Below are 21,092 nucleotides of genomic sequence, written 5' to 3' on the forward strand. Positions count from 1 at the left end.
ATAAATTGCTTGAAAACTATGCTTGCTTAGTGTAGTTGCTAATTTAGACCGGTAAATGAACGTAGAACTTGTGACTAAAATATTGAAAGTAAGAACCAACACTAGTCGTTTTTGGCAAAAACAAACTCATAGCCAAAAATCCTGCATGTCTAGGTAGCGGTGGAGTAGTTACCACCTGTCGGTTAAGTCTTGTTGAGCGTTAGTTGCTCAGCCTTGCTTGTGGCATACTTTTCATGTGATGAGAATAAGTTTGCTGCAAGTCTTATTTGGCCTACCCAACTCTCTCCGGGTTGGACGGTCGAGTGGGATCCCTCCTCGGACGGCGAGGGCAGGGGTCATTGATGTCATGATAGACTTCTTCATGATATCGTGCATCGACATCTAATTTCCGTTTGTTTTATTTTTCCGCTGCTGAACACTTTGCAACTATGTTTGAATTTCAAACCCTATCTTGTAATAAATCGATGCACTATGTTTAATACTGGATGGACTGTTGTAATCTCTATAACCACTCACCTCAGTTAAAATCATTTAACTCATACGGCTCTATCAAACAAGCAAAGAAACAAAGCATTGATAAGCTAGTCCCCAATCTTTCTCATTCAGTGTACTGTTACACGAACATATATAGCAGTCGTCAGCAACTTCACGGCCACCTACTCTTCAGAGGAGACACCTCCATCCTCTATTCCTCCGCTGAATCAGCATCAGCTGCTGATCCATCTAATTCCTCTGTTGATTCACTATCATCTGCTGATCCAGATAATTCTGGTGGTTCATTATAATATGTTGATCCACCTGTTGCAACCATGCACATAGGTTTAGTCCCATGTCAGAATGTGGATAAAGGGTAAACCTGTAAGACAATATTAGGATACTACGTACATAGACACTGCAAAGATAAAATATATGCTCCGTGGCAAAAGCTTAATTACAGACGTACTCCTTCCGTTCTTAAATATATAACATCATATGACGCCGTTGATTTTTTACTCCAACTTTAACCACCTATATCTATTAAAAGAGTTAGTTAATTAAAGTAAAATATGTATCATTATATTTATTATCAAATTTACTTTAGATTTAACTTATAAATTTATCTTTTTGCAAAAATATTTGTAGAAAACACGAATAGTCAAACAAATAAAAAAGATCAACGACGTCATATATTTAAGAATGGAGGAAGTATCTTTCATCTCGCAAGATTTTAGGGCACAAGTGGTTCATGCTTCATAGTTCGGCAGATCGCATAGACAAATCATTTGAGTCCATCTCACAAGTGTAGCAAATTAAGTCTTATGTAGACGATCTAGATGCCAAGCACAACAAGTGCTTTGTACTTATTGTATGGAGATGAACATAATTAAAGGGCACGCACAATAAACCAGATCATGATCATATGCAGGAGCTCTATGAGGGCATTACTCAAAAATCATTACCTCTCCAGTTTAGTATGCCGGCGTGAGAGAATAAAGCCCACAGGTGGGTGATGAACTCGCCGCCCTGCGCGAGGCACTCTATGTGATCCTCCGCATTGTCGGATGGCGCCGCATACAGCAACGCGCCAACCCAGAATTCTGCTAGCACCTCCCAACGCTTAGGCATTGTTTCCAGGCACTTCCCAAACGCCACACCCTGCAGGAAGATTCTGGGTCCCCAACCTGATTTGTCGTCGTCATCTTCCCCCAGCCTTCTCATTGCCTCCAACTTGTCGTTCACCCCATGCAGAGATATCATCCTTGCCGCCTGTGCAACTTCGTTGTACACAGATTCAGTTCCCAGGTGATCTCTGTGGAGTAGCCGTGGCGCGGAAACCATCAGGTATGCACAATATTTGGACAGAGCCGTGGCCACACCATGATTCTTCTTTACAATCTCCTCAGCACCCTCGTCTTGAACAGAGAATCCTTTTTCCTTGCGCATCACTAGTTCACAGTAACACGTCGCAATATGCCCCCTCATAATAGTGACAGCATGGTCAGGAAAAAAAAGAAAACGATCGACAGGACATCCAATTCTATCCAATGACGATGGCCAATTCTGTAGGTTGCATTTCCTGCTTATAATGAAATCAACGATGGCCTCCTTCACATCAGCATGCAGCTCAATGGCATCCCCTGTCTTCACACCCAACATCTCCCGGAAAGCTTGTTCAATGTACTGCAATCCAAGAATCCCTAGAAACCGGGAACACATTTGGTGAAGACAACCCCCGAGCATGCTGAGTAACTTGTTGTGCTCTGTCGCGGTGATGGATTCGATCAATGAATATTGCCCAAGCTTATTTTGCCAAAGGTGACTCTTGTCACAGTCAATCCTTTGTAAAACCCAGCGCCTTAACCTCATCAGATGGCTTAGCTGCTTACCATTTTTTATGTAGTCACAGGCAAATGCAACCCTGGCCCAATTTGATGACCAACAGCGTATCAAATGCCAAAATTGCAGCAATGCTAGAGACACAAAGATTACTAGTGTAATGATAAGGTCTATTGTGGTGGTGTCAACAATGATGGTGCCACCAGGAGTAGTACGTGTTTGGGTACTCCTCGTCGTCCCAGATATGACAGCTGCTACTCCAACAAAACATATCCCTGTGATTGAAGCTAATCCCCAAATAGTCGTGCCTTTTGATTCATAATAGTGAAGGAATGCATTGCCGGTGAAGAAGGTATCATAAAGGAAAGCCAACTCAACTTCGATCACCTTAAACGCCCTCTTGTAATCGATAGCCCCATCCCTGCTCAGCAGAAGCCCTTCCAAGACGAACTTGCGGGCAACCAAATGCTTTGTTTCTACACAGTTCAACCGATAGAAACGGCGCTGCAACAAATGAGATAGGGAGAAGGACAGGCACACATCACTCAAGAAATGGACCTCATTGCATTGCAATATCTTGTCTATTGTGACGACGTCAACAGGCGATGATGTCGTCGTTGCTGGCAGGAATTTTGCCTTGCTTTTGTCAAGGGGCCAGTGGACAACATAGTTGTACCCGATAAGGTCATCTGGACAACTTAGTTGATTCAAATCATCAGCTCTTGTTGAGTGACCTAGAACTTCTGCTGCCATAACCTGTGCAATCATTTGGATCATATCCCGCTCAATGCTTGGCATCATAAGCGCTAGGGACCTATGAAAGCCCTTGATGAAGGTGATGGCAGACAGCATGCCGATGGCTATGTAACCAATGTCACTGGAGATGGTCAAGATACTAACCAGCAGCACATACCCACAGTAGAGGAAAAGCTGATAGAGCATCTTCCAGAGCTGGCTCTTGTACTCAAGGCCATAGGCTGTAACTGGGTCAATGCAGCAAAAGAGGGTGAGCATGGAGACAGCCCAGAAGGGGTACACCTCGCTCTTCACTGATGAAGACTGCATTAGTCCAATGCTGTACGTCCCCAGGGACAGAGATAACACATTTGCAGCCAGGGTGCCCTTTTGGATGAACCAGTGACCGGACCTGCGACGAAAGGAGCCAAAGGCAGCAAGGAAGAAGGAGAGGGCAATGGCCAGCAATGCCAATGCCTCGATCCGGACCACGGTTCCCCTAGGGCTCTTCCACATGTCACTCAGTTGATGCAACAAGATTGCTGAGGCTGAGGTTACATTTCCCAAGTTCTGCTCCATGTTCCCCATGCGGCGATAACCCACCTTGAAATAAGGAGATATGTTGTAACTGTAAGGCGGGATACCAATTTAACCATAATCCATGTTTGCTAATTGTTGGCACTACACTGTTTTATCAAATTATTGGTCTTTTCTGGACCAATTTAACATATTTAGTTTCATGACATCACTACTGTATGGAACACATAATCCCTCTTGTTCATGCAATGCCCAAAGGCAAAGATAATCAGACAAGAATTTACCTTTAGTTGGTCCTACAAAAGGTCAAGAAAAATATCTTTATTTGTCCAAGCCACACCAACAGGACCATATGTTCCCCCCACATGGTTACACAAATTTTCAAACGTGCTGTTCACAAGTCAAATCCAACCATATGCCTCGCGCACAAGCATTATCTTCCCACCCAGGTTTTAAATCTTCATCTATAGCAGACTAGCATTTTGAGGTATGGTACAACTATTTGTGTCCATCTACAATTTAGAGGATATAGCCCTGTTTTAGAGTCCTTCCTCTAAAACCTCATAAATGGAGAATTAAAGCACTAGACCCACCTAACACTAATTGCTCACAGCAATACAATATTTTTCCCTTTTGATCAATATTGTCAAAACCTTTGGTTATTTGTTTAGGCATCTAAACAATTTCAGATAAAAATATTTCAACTAGAAAGTTATAGATCTCATCAATTCTTTATCTGAGGGTATATAGAAAAGTTATGGATTTTTAAAACCTCTAACTTAAATTGCAGTAACAATCCATTCCGGTTTGTATAGGTATATTACTATGCTTGCTTGTTTATAATACTCGATGGGTTTATTATCACCTGCTCATGGTATGAACCAGCAGATGTCTTATTCATGCCTGTTTCAATTTCCAACAAGGACGGGTGTTTCTGTAGTAGTGTACGTAAGAAATGCTTATAAGTACATAGCTACATGATATCTGACTTCTTTTTTCCAAGGGTTATTTACATGTGAGCTGATGGTTTAGTCAATTCTGTAGAATTTTCTCTAAATGCAAATTGGATGGTTTCTCGACAGTGAAACAAATAACTAATAAACATTATCATCCAAGATGTAGTTAACTGTACCTTTATTTGCCCCCGACTTTATGACACGTATTTAACAGTTGCCTATATTACTTCTAAATTATTGATGAAATATGAAGGGACACGTTTTGAATATGAACTGGATTCCAATATTGATTCCAGTAAAATCAGAACAGGCCAGAGTAAGACTCGAGACCCAACTCCCTCTGCATGTAAAACTGTACCTTAAACAATATGAAACTTTAACCATGTGATTGCCATGTTTTAAATAAGGCAAATATAAGTTCATTTGGACTCAGTCATGGAGATTAACAAGGTGTTTGTTTAAATGAGGTGATACATCACCTTGTCACTCCTTACATTTTTCTTTGGTCTGAGGAACGGAATGGGGCTTAATACATTACTTGCTCATCCCCCATAATTAAGAACATGATTAGTATAAATATATGGATTGAGTCATCCAAACAAAATTCATGACATAGGTTCGTGATGGGATATTCCATCTAGTAGGAGATTATTCCTCCCAAAACACACCCTAAATAATGTGTTGACATGTTTACTCCATCAATTAGAAATATCTTGAACAGGGGCTAAGCTGGAAAGAGAAAGTAAAATGAAAGATGTCTTGAAGTTGTTGATGGACTTATATTTGTATAGGATTACAAAGAAGGCCAAATTCACTTATATTTAGAATTGGAATTTGTGAGACTATAGGAATGAAATGCCTCGACTATAGGAATAGAGTTATGTCCTCCAGTCATGAAGGGCAAACGAAGTACTAAGGCTTTTAGGCGTACTCATTGGAGAGCTAGTATCGTGGCAGAAAAAAGAACTACAAGAAAATAATGAATTATCATTGCAACAAGTGAATTGATTGATTTTTTTGACAGTCGCATACCATATTGCTTTTGCTTCCTTCCACCACGAGTTCAGTTTCCCTGTTGCTCGAGCCTTCTAGCACCTTTACACTACAGATTGGCCTTCTCTCTGGATGCTGCAAATGTTACTGGAAGAGCTCCATCTCCTCTTGAACGGACCAGGATGTGTTCATGAAATTACTTCCGGAGGATATAGGCACACTAATGCTTAATAGTTCCTGTCCGGGGCACCTTTTCTTGCCTGTCATCAGTAGTCTTTCTTTATGCGTTGCTCTTCCTCTTCACTTACGTATTCTTGTTAAGGTATTCTAGTTCTAAAAGGGGCAGCAAATGGAGGCTTCAAAAGTGATTCACGGCTGCATTGTGGCCTATGGCTAAAGCTTAGCTGTTCTCCATCACACCTCTTTTAGGAATGTTGTTCCAGTCTTCTTTGCCGCTAAGACGAAGGGACAGCACAACGTGAGGAGAACATGTGGCATTGCTTTGGTAGTAAGGAAGAGTCAAATGTTAACATTGAGGATAATGGTACCAAGGTTCCTCTTGGAGAGGGTTATTGGGAGATGCATTAGAACCCTACGAACAACCTTAACCATATGGAGGATGGGGTGGAAGAGAGGGAATGAATTTTTTCTGCAAGAGATTTAATTCCAAGTCTGTATATGTCCCTGAACGCAAACTTGCCAGCACGTTTTTCATTAAGAGTTTTGCACCGAATGCATATGTGTCCCTGAACGCAAAGGAAGTCGAACTGCTTCAAAACCTTCTCTGTGAGATCGTACGATACCCCACATAATCGTTTTCCAGTTTAGAACGCAGGTGATGTGCTCAAGAGGAAATCATAACAATTTGGACTTAAGGCCCACGAGATAATTGATCCACGAGGGATTATGGTTCTAATGGGCCTACATGGTCAAAAGCGGTATGTACCCTCACATGATTAATAAATTGGAAGATGGACTTAAATCATTATTCTGATCGGAAATGCTAGGCTACGGGCGTCCGGCGTCCGGACGCTCCGCCAGGCCCACCTCATTCTCGTCCACACGTTCGTTTCCACCGACAGGCATATGTTATCCTCTGCTCCTTCTGCTCTTTATCCTCTGTGCTCCTCACCACCGCTGCAGCCTTCATTCTCATCCCCGCATCAATCCCGTGCTGCAGATGGAGCTGAGGTGGATGCCTAGGTGGGTGCACTCCCCCACCCCAGCGGCCTCGTCCCCCACCTCGGCATCCTCCTCGCCCACTCCGGCGGCGCCCCTCCCCCACTCCGGCGTCCTCACCCACCGGGAGCGTCCAACGCCCGCAGATCCGATAGCCCTCTTCCCGATCCCAGTGAGATCCAAGCAAGCCCCTGACCCTCCCCTACCCCGGCCGGCGGCGCCCCCCGTATCCGGTAGCGTCTCCTCTCCTTCGGCCGACGACGGGCAGGCTGGTCATCATGGATCTGAGCGGGCTCCGTCTCCTCCGCGTGATGCTCGACGTCGTAGCGAACCGGAGCAGCAGAAGCTCGCGCCTACTGACGGCTCCATGTTGCAATAGGTACCTCCTGGTGTTGCATTAGTTATTTTGGGATGTTGCAACAGTGGCTTTTGATGTTTCATCTGTTTTGCAACAGTCCGACTTGCCAGCAATCGGGTGTTGCACCAACTTGTTCATGATGTTACATATAGTTGTTTTCTTTGTTTCGGTCTCTTATTCTTTCGTTGTTGCAATGCTGTAAGAGATGCTTTTTATGTTATTGCAATGTGTCTGTTTTGAATGTTGCAGAAGCGGTACGAGATGTTTCATGCACGTAAAGGTATTGCAATCCTCGTGTTGCAAGTGTTGATTTTTGATGTTTCGATAGTTATTGTTCAATGTTGCGACGGAGCGTCCGATAAAAAAAATTACCGAACGTCCGGACGCTAGTACGTCCATATTCTGATTATTTCTTGTGACCTGAGTATCAACAAATATACCCACTCTTACTTATTGCTGCTCAGAAGAAGAAGCTGTGTAAAATTTTATTAAGATGATGCTAAGTTCTAAACATACGTAGCTCCCAATCGATTGCCTGTGAAGTTCGAAACCTCCGTTTCCAAGATTAAGCATAAATCTCTAATATAATCTCTTATTCTTTACGTGATACCGTTGCTGTTATTCACTTATAATATCACTATATGTCACTAATACTATTGTTGTTATTCACTTAGTATCACTATATGTATAAAATTAGGTCCTGTTATACATATAGATTTTAAAATTGGGTGTGTGACAATCACGTCACAGCAATCTCGTGCATCCCCTTGTGCTGCTGCAGTGCAGCTTCATTCTGCCAAAATCCTCTAACGATACCATCACGCCTGCACGTCGTCCGTCCGTCAGCGACGACGGTAGCAAATTTCCACCCTGATTTCATGATCTGATGCCCGCTACGGACACCCTGTGAGGATCTCCACGCCGTCGCGGGTGACCAGCACGGTGTGCTCGAACTGCGCGCTGAGGCTGCCGTCCGCCGCCACCGCCGTCCAGCCGTCATCCAACACCACGCACTGCGTGCTCCCCATTGACAGCGTTGGCTCTGCACGCATTCAGTCACACTACTCATTCAGTAAATTCTGATACAAGGATTGATCGTCGAAGCAAAATCATGGACCCCTGGAACTGGAAGGGAAGACTAGACATCATGGAGATGAACAGAGGGCGTACCGATTGTGAACGTCTGGCCTGCAACCATGAAACCCGGCTCGTAATCGTCTACAATCGGATGTGTGTTCAGTTCAGTTCATAGCTTGACTGAATTTACCACAATGATCTGAAAACGGTATGAACAACTGAATGAGGTTACTTACATGTGCTCCATATGATGGGTTCACAATGGAATATCCTCCCAATGCCATGCCCAACAAAGGGGTCAATGCCGTATCCGTACTTGCTGGCATGCTCACTGAAACAACCAAAGCAGAGCCATTACTGAAAAGACCAACTTCCATGGAAATGGAAATTTTCAGCTTTAAAACTATGTGCACTTTAGTCAGACAATATGCAAGCTGTCAAGATTCCTAACAATACACCTGCTATTCAAATGATTTGCAGTGTCACCAGAATGTATTATACTACTTAGAAACTGGTGTAAAAAAAATCATCTTTCCAAAAGTCAACAAAGCCTCAGAAGATTCATGCTAATTTATGTTTCATATAAGACAGATCAAGACCTTATTCTCTGCCCGATTTCCTTGAAACTAGCACCATGCCTGCAGGCTGATATGCCCCTCATCATGCACTCTTCAGTGACCTGTTACAGACCAAAAAAGGCAGGTTATTCAGATACAGGCTCAGACAATGTGTTAGGTAAGTAGTCAGAAGATGGAACAGCAGAATTACACCTTGACAAGTTGTTTAGTAGATTCATCAACATCTCCACAGAGGTATGTTCTTGAGGTGTCCCCATGATATCCCTGGAGCAACACTCCATGTCACTTTACAAAGCGAGAAGATTAGCAATGACCATATCAACTACATTAGAACAGAGCGATGAGAAGGTAAGGAACATGGTGGCTGATAAGGAAAAGAACAGCTGTAGCACATACGTTCAAGTAGACAGTAACATCAATGTTGATAATATCTCCATCCTGCAAGGTCAGTGGAAGCAAGCATAACTGTTCAGCTCAAAATTAAGTTCAGCAATTGTACCAGCTGACACATCTTGTTTCAGAGCTAGTTTGCAATTGTTATAATGCAATCTAGTTACTTACGAGAATATTTACTAACTATAGTATGTTATTCTGCTTCTATGGCTCAACAAGAAATGCATCTGATTAACTGCTACACTTAAAGCAATTCAAAGCCAAAAAAATCGATCAACCTGTAGCTCGCGAGAATCAGGGATTCCATGACAGGTGCACTCGTTCACTGACGTGCAGACACTCTTCGGAAACCCACCGTATCCAAGGGGAGAAGGGTAGGCGCCTGCGTCGATGATCATCTGATGCACAGCTCGGTCAATCTCATCCGTCGTCACAGCCGGCTGCGCAGAATAAAGAAAAACACACCAGTCACAAATTTCTCCACAGAGGCCGAATCAGATCTGCAAAATACTCACTACTCACTTTGACCAGTGTTCCTGCATACTGCAGAACTCGGGCGGCGAGCTCGCAGGCGTCCAGCATACGCATGATGCTCTCGCCGTCGTGCACCTGCCGGTCGGGGCACACGTCCGGGATGGCGTCAGTGCCAACGTAGGGAGGCCGGGGGATGTGGTCCGGCACCGGGAGGCGCGCGCTGACCGCTCCACGCCCAGCGGCTCCCTCCTCCTGGCTCCCCCTATGCCCTGCAGCTCTGCAGCCCTTCAATTTGATCGTGTCAGAATGCAGGTGTTTGCAGTTGTCTGAAACTTTTTTTTGGAAGAAATTGTGAGAAACTTTTATTGTATTATTACACTTTTGCGCAAATTTTGGGCATAAATTGGAAGTATCGCTGTGTATGTGCACCGGCAGATGATCCTGTTGGATACCTCCGGCCGCCGCGGCGTTCTGGATGCCACCCGGAGAGGCGCCGGAAGGGCGGCGTCGCCTGCAGGGAAGCAGCGGTGGGAACAGGAAAATGCTAGAAAGGAATGGCGGGTTAGACTTTAGAGACGAGTGAGAAAGGACAGGCACGCACGTGGACTGCGGCAGCGGGATGCGGTGAACGGCGACGAGGGGTGCTGTTTGAGCTCCGCCGCCGGGACCCTCACCGCCATCGCCGTTGTTGGGTTGCAAGTCGGCCGCCGACGGCGGAAGTGGGTGAGGATAAGACGAGGGCAGGTGGAGGGATGATATTTTTCTAGAATTGTTTTCTGAAACAAATATCATATTTAGGAATGAGCTAAAAAAATATCTTAGTCCTTTGATTTTTTTTCCCCCGAGCTGTCAAACCGGATACTTCGCCCGCAACTGACAACACAAACATTTTGCAAACATCCTTTGATTTCAACGGTGGAATCGTCGACTATTGTAACTAAGGGGATGTTTGGAAACACCGTGCTAAATTTTAGCACCTGTCACATCGAATGTTTGGATACTAATTAGAAGTATTAAATATAGTCTAATTACAAAACTAATTATACAGATGGAGTCTAATTCGTGAGATGAATCTATTAAGCCTAATTAGTTCATGATTTGACAATGTGGTGCTACAGTAACCATTTGTTAATGATGGATTAATTAGCCTTAATAGATTCGTCTTGCGAATTAGACTCTATCTGTGCAATTAGTTTTGTAATTAGCTCATATTTAATCTTTCTAATTAGCATCCGAACATCTCATGTGACCCTGCTAAAGTTTAATCAAACACCCCCCTAACTAGCAAATATGCTCGTACATTAAATATGCTCAGGATGGAAAAAATATTTCGCAATCTAGTTTAATATAAATATGGTATGACACGCAGGATGAGCTAAATAGGATGTTATTGGGGATAATTTCAAAGTACAATTGCATTGTAACTAAATGGGGTACGAAATGACACGTAGGTGCTAAATGTGGTACGAAATAACATGTAGAAAGAGCTTGTTGTATCATATCCTTTTCATGTTTTCAGAGTCCATGAAAAATAAAAGCAAAGCAATATACATACTGGTGATTTTATGCAGCCAGGAAGCAAGGAGGAGTGCGGACTTTGACCCCGTTTGGTTCCCTAGAAGCACCTAAAATTACTATCACATCGAATGTTTAGATAATAATTAGTATTAGATATAGATCAATTACAAAATCAATTGCACATATGGAGGTTAATTTGCGAGACGAATCTATTAAGCCTAATTAGTCCATGATTTGACAATGTGGTGCTACAGTAAACATGTGCTAATGATGGATTAATTAGGCTTAATAGATTCATCTCGGGAATTAGCCTCCATCTGTGTAATTAGTTTTATAATTAGCTCATGTTTAGTCCTCCTAATGAGCCTTCGAATATTGAATGTGACATAAATTTTAGTCCGGACTAAAGATCCAAACACCCCCTTTATTTGGCCTGTTCGCTTCAGCTTATTCAGCTGGCTTATCAGCCACCAAACAGTGTTTTCCTCTCACAACAAATCAGCCATTTCAGCTTTTCAGCCGGCTTATAAGCTGAAGTGAACAGGGCCAATTGATGCATTCTGACAGATCATGTACGCATAAGCATGGCCATGGGCTCTATGTCGAGCAGGTCTTGTGCCTTACTATGCGCTGGCTCGCGGCGGCGATCAGCCCAAACAGTTTTGGCGAGCACATCAAGCAGCGATGCGTTTTCGTGAATGGAAGGTTAACAGTATGATTATGAGAGAATTCACTATTTGACACTCATATAATGAGTGGTTCTTTTTTTATCTTCAAATTTTCTTCCTTCCTTATTTGACACTGACTTGAACTTTGGTTAACTTGGGTGAGTAACTTGTGGATATTTCCACCCAATTTTACTAAACAAAATGACATCCAAATCACCTCCAAAATTCATGAAATTTTTTTAGTGTAAAACACATATATCATTTAAAATCATAAATTAAAATTCACAAAAATATGCTACCTTTAAAGATTTTGTGAATTTTTATAGCATAAAAACACTTTCCAAAAAATACGTAAAAATACCCAATTTTCTAGTCGCACATTTATGCAATTTATAAAATTATTATATTTGACAAGTCGCAAATAAAAATTTTAAGTTATTTAAAAAATATTTTTTATTAAATAAATTAGTATTTATCTATGTAAATTATTATGGATAATAATTTATAATTACTTGTTTTAGTGATATTGGGTATGTTTACGTATTTTTTTGCATAATCTTTAAAAGTAGCGTATTTTGATGAGTTTAAAGATTTTAAATGATATATATGTGTTTTTATAAAATGAGTTAATCTCAATCTTTTATATAACTACAAAAGGTTTCATGAATTTTAGAGGTGATTTGGATGTCGTTTTTGTTTAATAAAATAAGTATCCACATGTTACTGTTTACCCGAGTTAAAATGAACGGGAATATCAAATGAGGAATCAAAGTTCAAGTCGGACGGAAGGAAAAAATTTTAAGAGCGGAACCACTCGTTCATTGTACAGTGTCAAATGGAAATTGTCTCCCCGTAAAACCGCGAGTAACACTGGCAGACAGGTGGGCCCCACATTTAACTCCGCCCGTGTTCCCCCACTTCCTCGAAACCCACAGCAGAACCCCCTCGTCTGCGGAGTTCAAAATTTGAATCTGGAGCCGTTCGTCTCCTCCTCCGTGCACCCGGTCCATACACCAAAGCTAACTGACGACCATGCTGATCCCAGAAACGAAAGGTCCTGGTGCCACCGGTTCATGGACCGGGTGCGCGATTCCTCCCGTTCCTTGTCTCCGGGCGCTCCCCTTTTCTCTGCTCCCCCATTCCGTTCTGCTTCCCAAACAAAACCCAAAGAAATCGGAATGGGGAGGAAGGCGCAGAGGAAGGAGATGGCGGCGGAGGCGGTGTCGTACGAGGAGCAGCGGCGGAGGCAGGTGGAGGCGAACAAGCGCAAGCTCGAGGAGCTCCAGCTCCACCACCTCTCCGCCGCCGTCAGAGAAGCCGCCGTCAAGCCCTCGCCGGTGGGTTCCAATTGCTTGGCCAATAGCCCGGCTATTTCTTGTGTGGATCTATCTTCCTTTTTTCTAGGTTTACGTTATCCCAATCGGCGTTTCTGCAGGCCAAGAAGCGGAAGGCGCGGGTGCCGCGGGACGCCGCCGCGGAGCCGCTCCGGCGGTCCGGCCGGGTCGCCAACCTCCCCGATAAGCCCAAGTACCGCGAGGTAGGTGTCCAAGAATCATACGCTCGACCAAAGATTTCACCTTTTCCCCTTTCCTTTGCGAGTAAATCACGGCAGTGAGATCAAGAACTCGTCTTTGATGTGTTTTTGTGCGTGTGCAGGAGGTTCTGGATTTCGGGAGAAAGGTTAGGAGGTACGCGCATGGATTCCTCCTCCCCAATCTGGCGATCCGTCCATGATGATTCGTGCCAGCAGTAGAAACCTTGATTTGTTTGCTGTTGTTCTTGAGCGGCAGGACGTACAGCTCGGGGAGGAAGGATCTGGACAACCGGGTGTACGCGACCGACGAGGAGAGGACCCACGCCATCACGAAGGCCGAGGAGCTGGAGGAAGAGCTGGGCTCTCGCTTCCCTATCTTCGTGAAGCCCATGACCCAGTCCCATGTCACCGGAGGCTTCTGGCTGGTAATAATTAATAAAGTAGCGGAAGCTCCGATCTGATGCGTGCCGATCATGTGCTGCTGTCAATTCGACTATCATTCATCTCCCAAGAGGTTGATTCTTGTTTAATGGGCTGGTGAAATTGCAGGGCCTCCCAACGCCGTTCTGCCGGAAGCACCTGCCGAAGCGTGACGAGACCATCACGCTGGTGGATGAGGAGGATGACGAGTCTGACACGCTCTACCTCGCCAGGAAGATGGGCCTCAGTGCCGGATGGAGAGGTTTCTCCATTGAGCACAAGCTGGTTGATGGAGATTGCTTGATCTTCCAGTTGATCGAGCGGACAAAGTTCAAGGTGAGTGAGATTTGTTTTGCATAACAAGAATGCCTGGCTGATTGGCGACCCTTTTCATGGATGTTCCAGGGAACTTTTGCCCAATAGTTGTTCACAGGGAACTTTTGCCCAATAGTTGTTCAACCCAAGTATCCAAGTACAAGTAGACAAGTAGTGATGTGAAGACTTGTTGCAATTGTGTTACATAAATTTCTGCAGATTGCTTATGCCACATATCTGAATTTCTGTATAGAGCCACTTGACATATCTACTTTCTTCTTAACTATAATTGAAATTTATGGAATCAAGATTATTTAGAAAGGAATAAAAATGTAGCTTGTTTCAAACTTGCTCTATTTGCAGAAAATAATGCACATTTGCGCAAAATTTGTCTAATTGAAAATGGGCCAAAGTTATGTGGTTATTGTCAGATGTTCTCATGGCCTGCTATCTGTAATGTTGTGCCAGTACCATTGGATTGAGTCCTTAAGGACTAACTAGGAGTAATCTATATATTTTACAGCTGACTGAGCAAAGTTATGCAAATGGTGCAGGTCTACATAATTAGAGCACGTTCCTACTACAAAAATGAGGACTGATGAAACTAGTAGCTTCTAATATGGTGGTTGGAGCTCAGGTAAAATGGGACCTTTGTTGTTTGCGATGATTGAGTGAGTGTTTCATACCAAGAGATTTTGGCCAATTCTCCCACTTCCAAGTTGGTTTCAGACTTTCAGATTTGATTTCATCCAAAAACTTAACCCTTATCATGTCACTTCCATTTGTGAAAATACAAGAATAAATGCAGAGTTTTAGTGAACTTATCTAGAGCTTTAAAAGTAGCAACATTGAAAAGCGAATATCTGTAGGGCAGATGGCTTCTGTTTGTCCAAGTTATTAGCGCAATGTCTAATAAGAAGGCCTGAACTGAGAAACTATAAGATGTTCTGGTGGTTATTTGAATTCTTGTAAGCTTGTAAAGGTTTTTGGGGTGTACAATCAGATTCTCCGTTCCCTTTAGTTCCAGAAACATTTCATCAATATTTGAACTCTGTGATCCACCTTTCTTTTGTAGTTTAGCAGTAGATAAGGTACTTTTACATAATATCATTTCTTCAATTCTTTTGGTCAAATACTACGTTTCTGTAACATTGGCAAGTTATTTTTTAGTTGTTATCGGAAGTTATATTGTTTTAGCCGTTGTTGGAAATGCTAATTACTTGCTGCAGTGTCTGCCTATTGTCTTCTGACTTTGCGAGTGAGTTTAACTTCTGACATTTTGTAATAATTAGCAAAAGTTTGAGGACAATGAATTTGCTACTTTGAATGGACATGCCTGACATGAACTCATGATGATGACTGCTTACCTTTTCCCATTTCCATTCTCAGTTCAGGAAATTGGCGCACTGGACAAAACCAGTGTAAACTGGATGGAACAAGCTTGGGCATATGGAGATTGCTTGGCGTCTTCAACCTTTTGTGTGGCAAAAATACTGATTCTTGAAATATCTACTTAACCTAGTATGTAGCAGTTGCTAATTTGTGGACTTGGGTCTACCACTTACACGGTTCAGAAATCTGCACCATGTAAGGCAGTAAGGGGATGTTGCTGGCAATTGACCTCATTTGGCAAATTGATGCCTGTTCTGGTTTCTCTTGGATCCGTTTCAGTGATGTTCAGTCTGTTCTGTGTCTGCGTGGTTCATATTTCATAGCTATTTGCCCCCCTCTAATATTAGCTTTGTGGTCCCAATGTTCAGTCTTGTTCAGTCTTTAGAGTGGGGTGCCCCGAGACAAACTGTCAAAATGATTTAGATCATCCTCTCTGTCTCTCTTTGCAGCTGTACAGGCAAGGCAGGAACCCAAGAGTGTGACAGGACAATTAGAGATGTTCTGGTACAATGAACATGTATGTTTGCTGTTAAAAAGTTTTTTGTTTCAAAATTTAGTGCTTGACTTTGTGGGAGTAATACTCATATAGAAGTGTGTATCTGACATTGCAAGAGCATAACGTTGTTCTGCTAATTTTAACGACAATCGTTTGGCCATTTTGGTGCCTACACCATTTCTCTCTTTTCACCTACACTTCTCAGGTGATGCATTGCCGTTCTGTGCAAACTAGATCTTGACACCCTTCGGCCTTTCCAGCACAGGGTAGGCGTGGATAGATCCATGGATCCACATCCACTCTAGTTCAAATAAGTAGCAATAGATTAAACGTTTGGATCACTAATGGCGTCTCCAACAAGGGGATCTTGTGCTACTGGAATCAACAGCGAATAGTGTAAAACATCCATACTAGTGCGCGGTGAGCTTGCACATCTCCCGGTGATACTCCCTTTTTTTGGAACCATTTCTCTCTGTTTTTTTTGGAGTCGTCCACCCCAGTCAAAGGACACAATCAACACTTTGGTTGAGCCTAACTTTTTTACTAACAGCTTAATTCAATGAAATACTCCCTCCATCCTAGATATGTTTTGATTTTTTAGAAACAACATGGTATATATATATATACACACACACACAGGAGTATATAAAAAACTATGAACTTAGAAAAACTAAAAATGAATAAACGAATAGTAATTTGAGATCGAGGGAGCACTTCCTCTGCCCTCACCAAACTAGTATAAAAGTCACAATTATATTTTTAAGATAAAAGTCACAATTTCATTTTTTAAACATAAATTTTGGATGCATATTTTAAAGCGTTCTTGCATGAAAAAAATGTTATTTAATGGTGCAGTTAAGTATCTGTAAGATTGGAAAAGGAAGATTAAACTTTTTGACAGAAAAGAAGGTTAATTGCCATTGGCAAGATTGTAAAGAATCTAAAACAAATATTCTATAATTTTTTCTTCTGCATCTCGTCAACTTAATTTTTCGCTCTAGTATTTATAAGCCGGCTTTACGCTAAGTATAATGCTCCGTTTGATTTAATATTCATCAACGGACAGAATTTCTCGATTAATCGTGGAGTAGATAACTCTCGCTCACTTTCGCTCTCATGGAGAGGGAGACGCCGGAGCCCGCGGCGCCGGCGACCTTCCTCCGCGGTGAGGAGGGGGCCTCCCCGGACTCGGCGCGCGCTAGGTTCGACCGCATGATCCGGCGCGTGCAGGCGGAGGTCTGTGCGGAGCTCGAGGCGGTCGAGGGCGGTGCAAGCGACGGCGGCGGCGGCGGGGCGTTGTTTCGGGAGGACGCTTGGACGCGCCCGGGCGGCGGCGGCGGGATCAGCCGCGTGCTCCAGGGCGGCCGCGTGTTCGAGAAGGCCGCGGTGAACGTCTCCGTGGTCTACGGAGTCATGCCTCCTGAGGCGTACCGCGCGGCGAGGCCCGAGGCCGCGGCGGCGGCTGGAGGGGAGAAGGATGGGCCGGTGCCCTTCTTCGCTGCTGGTGTCAGCTCGGTGAGCAAGATTCTTCTCTCTGCTCCAGCATTGTCACAAACCGATGGTTTGTTCAATGTTTGCATCTTTCAGCAATTTTCTGTGTTACAATATCTTAAGAATATTCAGCAAGTTTCTCGTGCCAGTTTTTAATCCACCATTGTTTTCGTTTTGATAACTTCTTGTTTTGCTTGACAGGTCATTCATCCAGTAAACCCATTTGCTCCAACAATGCATTTCAACTACCGGTATTTCGAAACAGAGGCACCTGAAGGTACTACCTGTGCTGACAACTGAAATGAACTTGCGTCAACTTCAGATACCATAGAGGATGATGAATTATTCTCTGCAGATGCTCCTGGTGCACCTAGGCAGTGGTGGTTTGGAGGTGGTACTGACCTGACGCCTTCATATATCATTGAAGAGGATGTCCGACACTTCCATTCTGTATGTCAATACCTCCTTGTTCACTTGTTCAGAACATAAGCATAGATCCAGTTTTGCTATGTTTTTATTCTGGCCAAAGCAGCTTGTTCAAGGCTGCTGTCTTTGACATTTATTTAGTTGTTGTGAGTTTGTTTGATAACTCATTTGTGCTCTATTTGACCCTTCCAGGTTCAGAAACAGACATGTGATAAATTTGATTCTAGCTTTTATCCTAGATTCAAAAAATGGTGTGATGAATACTTTTATATCAAGGTTAGTTTGTTCAGCTATTCATTTGATGTTACTTACTATTGTAATTATTTTAATTGTCAATTTTCTTGTTTGTCACTGGCAGCCTGGCACACGTCAAATCTCATGTTTGAATTAATCCAGACATCTGAAATGGGCAATTATGTTGGTCTTCTTATTCAATATTGTGCACCACGTAGTTGTAATGCTTTTCTGGCTGCCAGAACAAGTCATGAAAATTATTACTTGTGTTTGAATGCAGCATCGTGGTGAACGGCGTGGGGTGGGTGGCATATTTTTTGACGATCTTAATGACTATGATCAGGAAACTCTCCTTCAGTTTGCTACAGGTGTCACACCATCTCTCGTACTCTTTTCGGCATATATGTGTATGGCAACCATCTTGTAACTGCTGACCAAAGTTGTGCCTGTTGAGGTGCTTTCCTTTCATCTCTGCAGAGTGCGCAGATTCAGTTCTTCCTGCATACGTACCCATTATAGAACGCCGCAAAGACATTCCATTTACTGAGGAGCACAAGGCATGGCAGCAGCTACGGAGAGGTCGCTATGTGGAATTCAACCTCGTTAGTGCCTACATGCAGTCAATTTTTTTTCTTAGTGCTGTCAACTCTACTCTGGCTCTAACACTTGCTTCTTATGAAGGTTTATGATCGGGGAACCACATTTGGCCTCAAGACTGGAGGACGGATTGAGAGTATCCTTGTTTCTCTTCCTCTTACCGCACGGTGGGAGTATGATCATGTAAGTTGAGATATTAACCCAAGTCTAATCTGTGTAATTGGACCTTTTATCTCTCTTAATACAAAAATACGCAGCTCTCCTACGTATTCTAGAAAAAAAAACCAAGTCTAACCTTATTAAGATGTCTGGTTCTTCCTATTCGAAGGCACTAGGAGCGTCCAAAATTATATTTTTAAGTAGGTTGGAAAATACATGTGCAATTTATTATTTGGTTGTACTGTGTTATGGTAAATCATTTGAATGGAGGAAGTTTCTGTTGTTTCACCATTTGCGTTCTTGGAACTTAAATTTGGGCAAGTTTTCTAATGTACTATTTGTTTTGTAGAAACCAGAAGTAGGGAGTGAAGAATGGAAACTTCTTGACACGTGCATAAATCCAAAGGAATGGATCTGACTGGTTGAAAAGTGCATGCTCTTCCAGTACCTTGTTTTTAAGATGTCACTTTAGTCTTAGTGTTCCTTCAGTATGTGCTTTTTTTCTATTACAGTTAGTGTTATTTCCTTGAATGAGCATACACGATGCATGTAATATATATGTCATCAGTGTTTATGAATAAGCAGTCTCAGTTGTCAAAAGGGAGAAAAGTAAGACCAGAAAAATAGGTCTTTCTGTTCAGAAGTGGACTTTCAAAAGAAAATGAAAAAAATACGTAATTGTAAGTGGCAATTTTCTTGTCTGACGCTCCTGGATTTTCCTGCTTCACAATCTATGTCATATTACCATTCTGCTTGCCGGTAAAATTGGATGTAGTACTATGGCAGGAGTGTTGATAAGAATCAGTCTTCTCCTATAGTAACTATAGACAAATTTTCCAGGCATCAAGTTTCTTCAATTTTCTAATTCACTTTCTTCAGCTTCTCATTGTCAACATCCTTTTCTTCTGAATTGATATTTTCTCACAAGTTGTACTTGCAAAATTTGTGATCCTTTAATCTGCTGTGTTTTTATCCATCTATTTGGTTGCTCTTGTTTAAGGTTAGGGAGCACAAGAGCATGGGAGCACTAGATATTTTCCATAGTCCTAGTTAGAAAAGTAACATTTGAGGTTGTGTTCAGTAAAACTATGTTAATTGTATCCTTTCTATATTTAGATCGAGCATTTCATTTTAGTACATGTAGACTTAAGTTAAGGGATTAACTTTGACGATATTGTAAATAAGTTTATGATAGAAATTTCTGGTAAAAATGTGTTCAGGGACTTTGTTGATCTTCCTTTTCCTACAGTTCCTCTAGCGAGTTCTATCTAGCAGCTGATTTATTCAAATTATGGTACGTTTTCAGTTTTATCCTCTCAACTAGCTAGACCCACCTGTCAACTGTGCTCAAATATCTTTTGCATTTGGAAAAGCAGTCTTTTTTTAAATTTTTTTTTGTCACTTTAGAGTCTCATTTAGAAAAATTAAAGTAGAATAAATGAGACGGGAAGGTGCAGACAGCACCCCCACTTTGATTTAAGAAGGAAGCAGGACTCAAACCCGGTCTCCTGGCTGAGAACAAGCTCTACTAGCCAGTAGCCGCGAAAGTAGAATAACATTTTTCATGACAGAGTTAGTTATCCAGCTTTTATTTTAGTGCTTTGGACACATGTATAATCCTCATGGGAAGTTTAAGGTGAAATGATGCAAACTGACTAGAAGCACGGCTGGTAGAAAAATGTCTTTTAAAGATGTAAATGAGCTCCCTTGTTCCTGCAATTTGAATATCCAAATAAAAACACCCTCTACAGATAAAATTTGACTCTTTAAACAAAAACATGTTTTGACCATGGAATTTGTTAGTAATATCACTGGAAGTAATTCCCATAGCATATCGATCTACTGGCCCTATCTATGTCATCAATTCAAAATTCAAATAGTTTTGGAAGTTATGAAAGTTCAACCACGTGAAGCCAATGATATTGCAATTCAATGAAATGGAAAGAAAAAATAAGTATGAAGTGTTTTTTGGTGTGTGGTATTGATGAATATTACCAAGCACCCTCCACTATTTCGGATAGTATTTATGGTTCTACCTTTTTCTTATTGATTCCAAAAATGTTGTATACTCTTGCATTGCACCTCAACTTCAAACTTGTGCCTGCTTCAACACATCACAAATAGTGCTCCCAGTACCAACATCAGAGATCAAATTTTTGCCTACATGCATGAACAATTTAGGATACTCCAACTGAAAGGAGAAAAGATTTTGGAAGCACCTCATGGGTCATGGCTTCACAATCCTA

The 21,092-nt window shown here is 42.4% G+C and overlaps 4 protein-coding genes across 11 annotated transcripts; 2 read left to right on the forward strand and 2 right to left on the reverse strand.

Moving 5' to 3' along the window:
* Nucleotides 1–1,398: 1,398 nt before the first annotated feature.
* Nucleotides 1,399–6,076, reverse strand: LOC117860331 (uncharacterized). The gene is made up of 2 exons (XM_034743603.2): nucleotides 5,577–6,076; nucleotides 1,399–3,654 (listed from the first exon to the last, which is right to left on the reverse strand). The coding sequence occupies exons 1-2, from the start codon at nucleotides 5,577–5,579 to the stop codon at nucleotides 1,426–1,428; spliced, it is 2,232 nt and encodes a 743-aa protein (XP_034599494.2). The 5' UTR covers nucleotides 5,580–6,076; the 3' UTR covers nucleotides 1,399–1,425.
* Nucleotides 6,077–7,639: 1,563 nt separating this feature from the next.
* LOC117862119 (methionine aminopeptidase 1B, chloroplastic) lies at nucleotides 7,640–10,357 on the reverse strand. Of its 8 annotated transcripts, none has more exons than XM_034745631.2 (10): nucleotides 10,198–10,357; nucleotides 9,974–10,107; nucleotides 9,645–9,881; nucleotides 9,401–9,562; nucleotides 9,126–9,167; nucleotides 8,922–8,993; nucleotides 8,751–8,830; nucleotides 8,388–8,482; nucleotides 8,245–8,262; nucleotides 7,640–8,116 (listed from the first exon to the last, which is right to left on the reverse strand). In XM_034745631.2, exons 1-10 carry the CDS (start codon nucleotides 10,274–10,276, stop codon nucleotides 7,968–7,970), a joined length of 1,068 nt encoding a protein of 355 aa, XP_034601522.1. In that variant the 5' UTR covers nucleotides 10,277–10,357; the 3' UTR covers nucleotides 7,640–7,967. The 8 variants fall into 8 exon arrangements, with proteins under 8 accessions (XP_034601522.1, XP_034601524.1, XP_034601521.1 ...); XM_034745633.2 differs by having other exon boundaries at nucleotides 8,245–8,292; nucleotides 10,049–10,107; nucleotides 10,198–10,356; XM_034745630.2 differs by having other exon boundaries at nucleotides 8,245–8,292; nucleotides 10,198–10,356.
* A 2,567-nt stretch (nucleotides 10,358–12,924) lies between these two features.
* On the forward strand, nucleotides 12,925–15,703 carry LOC117861220 (B3 domain-containing protein Os06g0194400). The gene is made up of 7 exons (XM_034744742.2): nucleotides 12,925–13,119; nucleotides 13,218–13,319; nucleotides 13,439–13,470; nucleotides 13,573–13,741; nucleotides 13,866–14,072; nucleotides 14,606–14,688; nucleotides 15,441–15,703. The coding sequence occupies exons 1-6, from the start codon at nucleotides 12,961–12,963 to the stop codon at nucleotides 14,648–14,650; spliced, it is 714 nt and encodes a 237-aa protein (XP_034600633.1). The 5' UTR covers nucleotides 12,925–12,960; the 3' UTR covers nucleotides 14,651–14,688; nucleotides 15,441–15,703.
* A 1,293-nt stretch (nucleotides 15,704–16,996) lies between these two features.
* On the forward strand, nucleotides 16,997–19,537 carry LOC117861221 (oxygen-dependent coproporphyrinogen-III oxidase, chloroplastic). The gene is made up of 8 exons (XM_034744744.2): nucleotides 16,997–17,454; nucleotides 17,632–17,707; nucleotides 17,786–17,880; nucleotides 18,049–18,132; nucleotides 18,371–18,458; nucleotides 18,568–18,692; nucleotides 18,772–18,870; nucleotides 19,196–19,537. Exons 1-8 carry the CDS (start codon nucleotides 17,056–17,058, stop codon nucleotides 19,262–19,264), a joined length of 1,035 nt encoding a protein of 344 aa, XP_034600635.1. The 5' UTR covers nucleotides 16,997–17,055; the 3' UTR covers nucleotides 19,265–19,537.
* The last annotated feature ends 1,555 nt before the right edge of the window (nucleotides 19,538–21,092 follow it).

Source organism: Setaria viridis, chromosome 6 (assembly GCF_005286985.2).
Source record: "Setaria viridis chromosome 6, Setaria_viridis_v4.0, whole genome shotgun sequence".
Classification (NCBI taxonomy): domain Eukaryota; kingdom Viridiplantae; phylum Streptophyta; class Magnoliopsida; order Poales; family Poaceae; genus Setaria; species Setaria viridis.

Coding starts and splice junctions, on each gene's coding strand:
- LOC117862119 (XM_034745630.2), bottom strand. CDS start 10,276: ATGGCGGTGAGGGTCCCGGCGGCGGAGCTCAAACAGCACCCCTCGTCG. Junction 10,108..10,197: donor ATCCCGCTGCCGCAGTCCAC/GTGCGTGCCTGT, acceptor GCTTCCCTGCAG/GCGACGCCGCCCTTCCGGCG. Junction 9,882..9,973: donor CCCAAAATTTGCGCAAAAGT/GTAATAATACAA, acceptor ATCAAATTGAAG/GGCTGCAGAGCTGCAGGGCA.
- LOC117861220 (XM_034744742.2), top strand. CDS start 12,961: ATGGGGAGGAAGGCGCAGAGGAAGGAGATGGCGGCGGAGGCGGTGTCG. Junction 13,120..13,217: donor CCGCCGTCAAGCCCTCGCCG/GTGGGTTCCAAT, acceptor GCGTTTCTGCAG/GCCAAGAAGCGGAAGGCGCG. Junction 13,320..13,438: donor ATAAGCCCAAGTACCGCGAG/GTAGGTGTCCAA, acceptor GTGCGTGTGCAG/GAGGTTCTGGATTTCGGGAG.
- LOC117861221 (XM_034744744.2), top strand. CDS start 17,056: ATGGAGAGGGAGACGCCGGAGCCCGCGGCGCCGGCGACCTTCCTCCGC. Junction 17,455..17,631: donor TCGCTGCTGGTGTCAGCTCG/GTGAGCAAGATT, acceptor TTTGCTTGACAG/GTCATTCATCCAGTAAACCC. Junction 18,133..18,370: donor ATGAATACTTTTATATCAAG/GTTAGTTTGTTC, acceptor GTTTGAATGCAG/CATCGTGGTGAACGGCGTGG.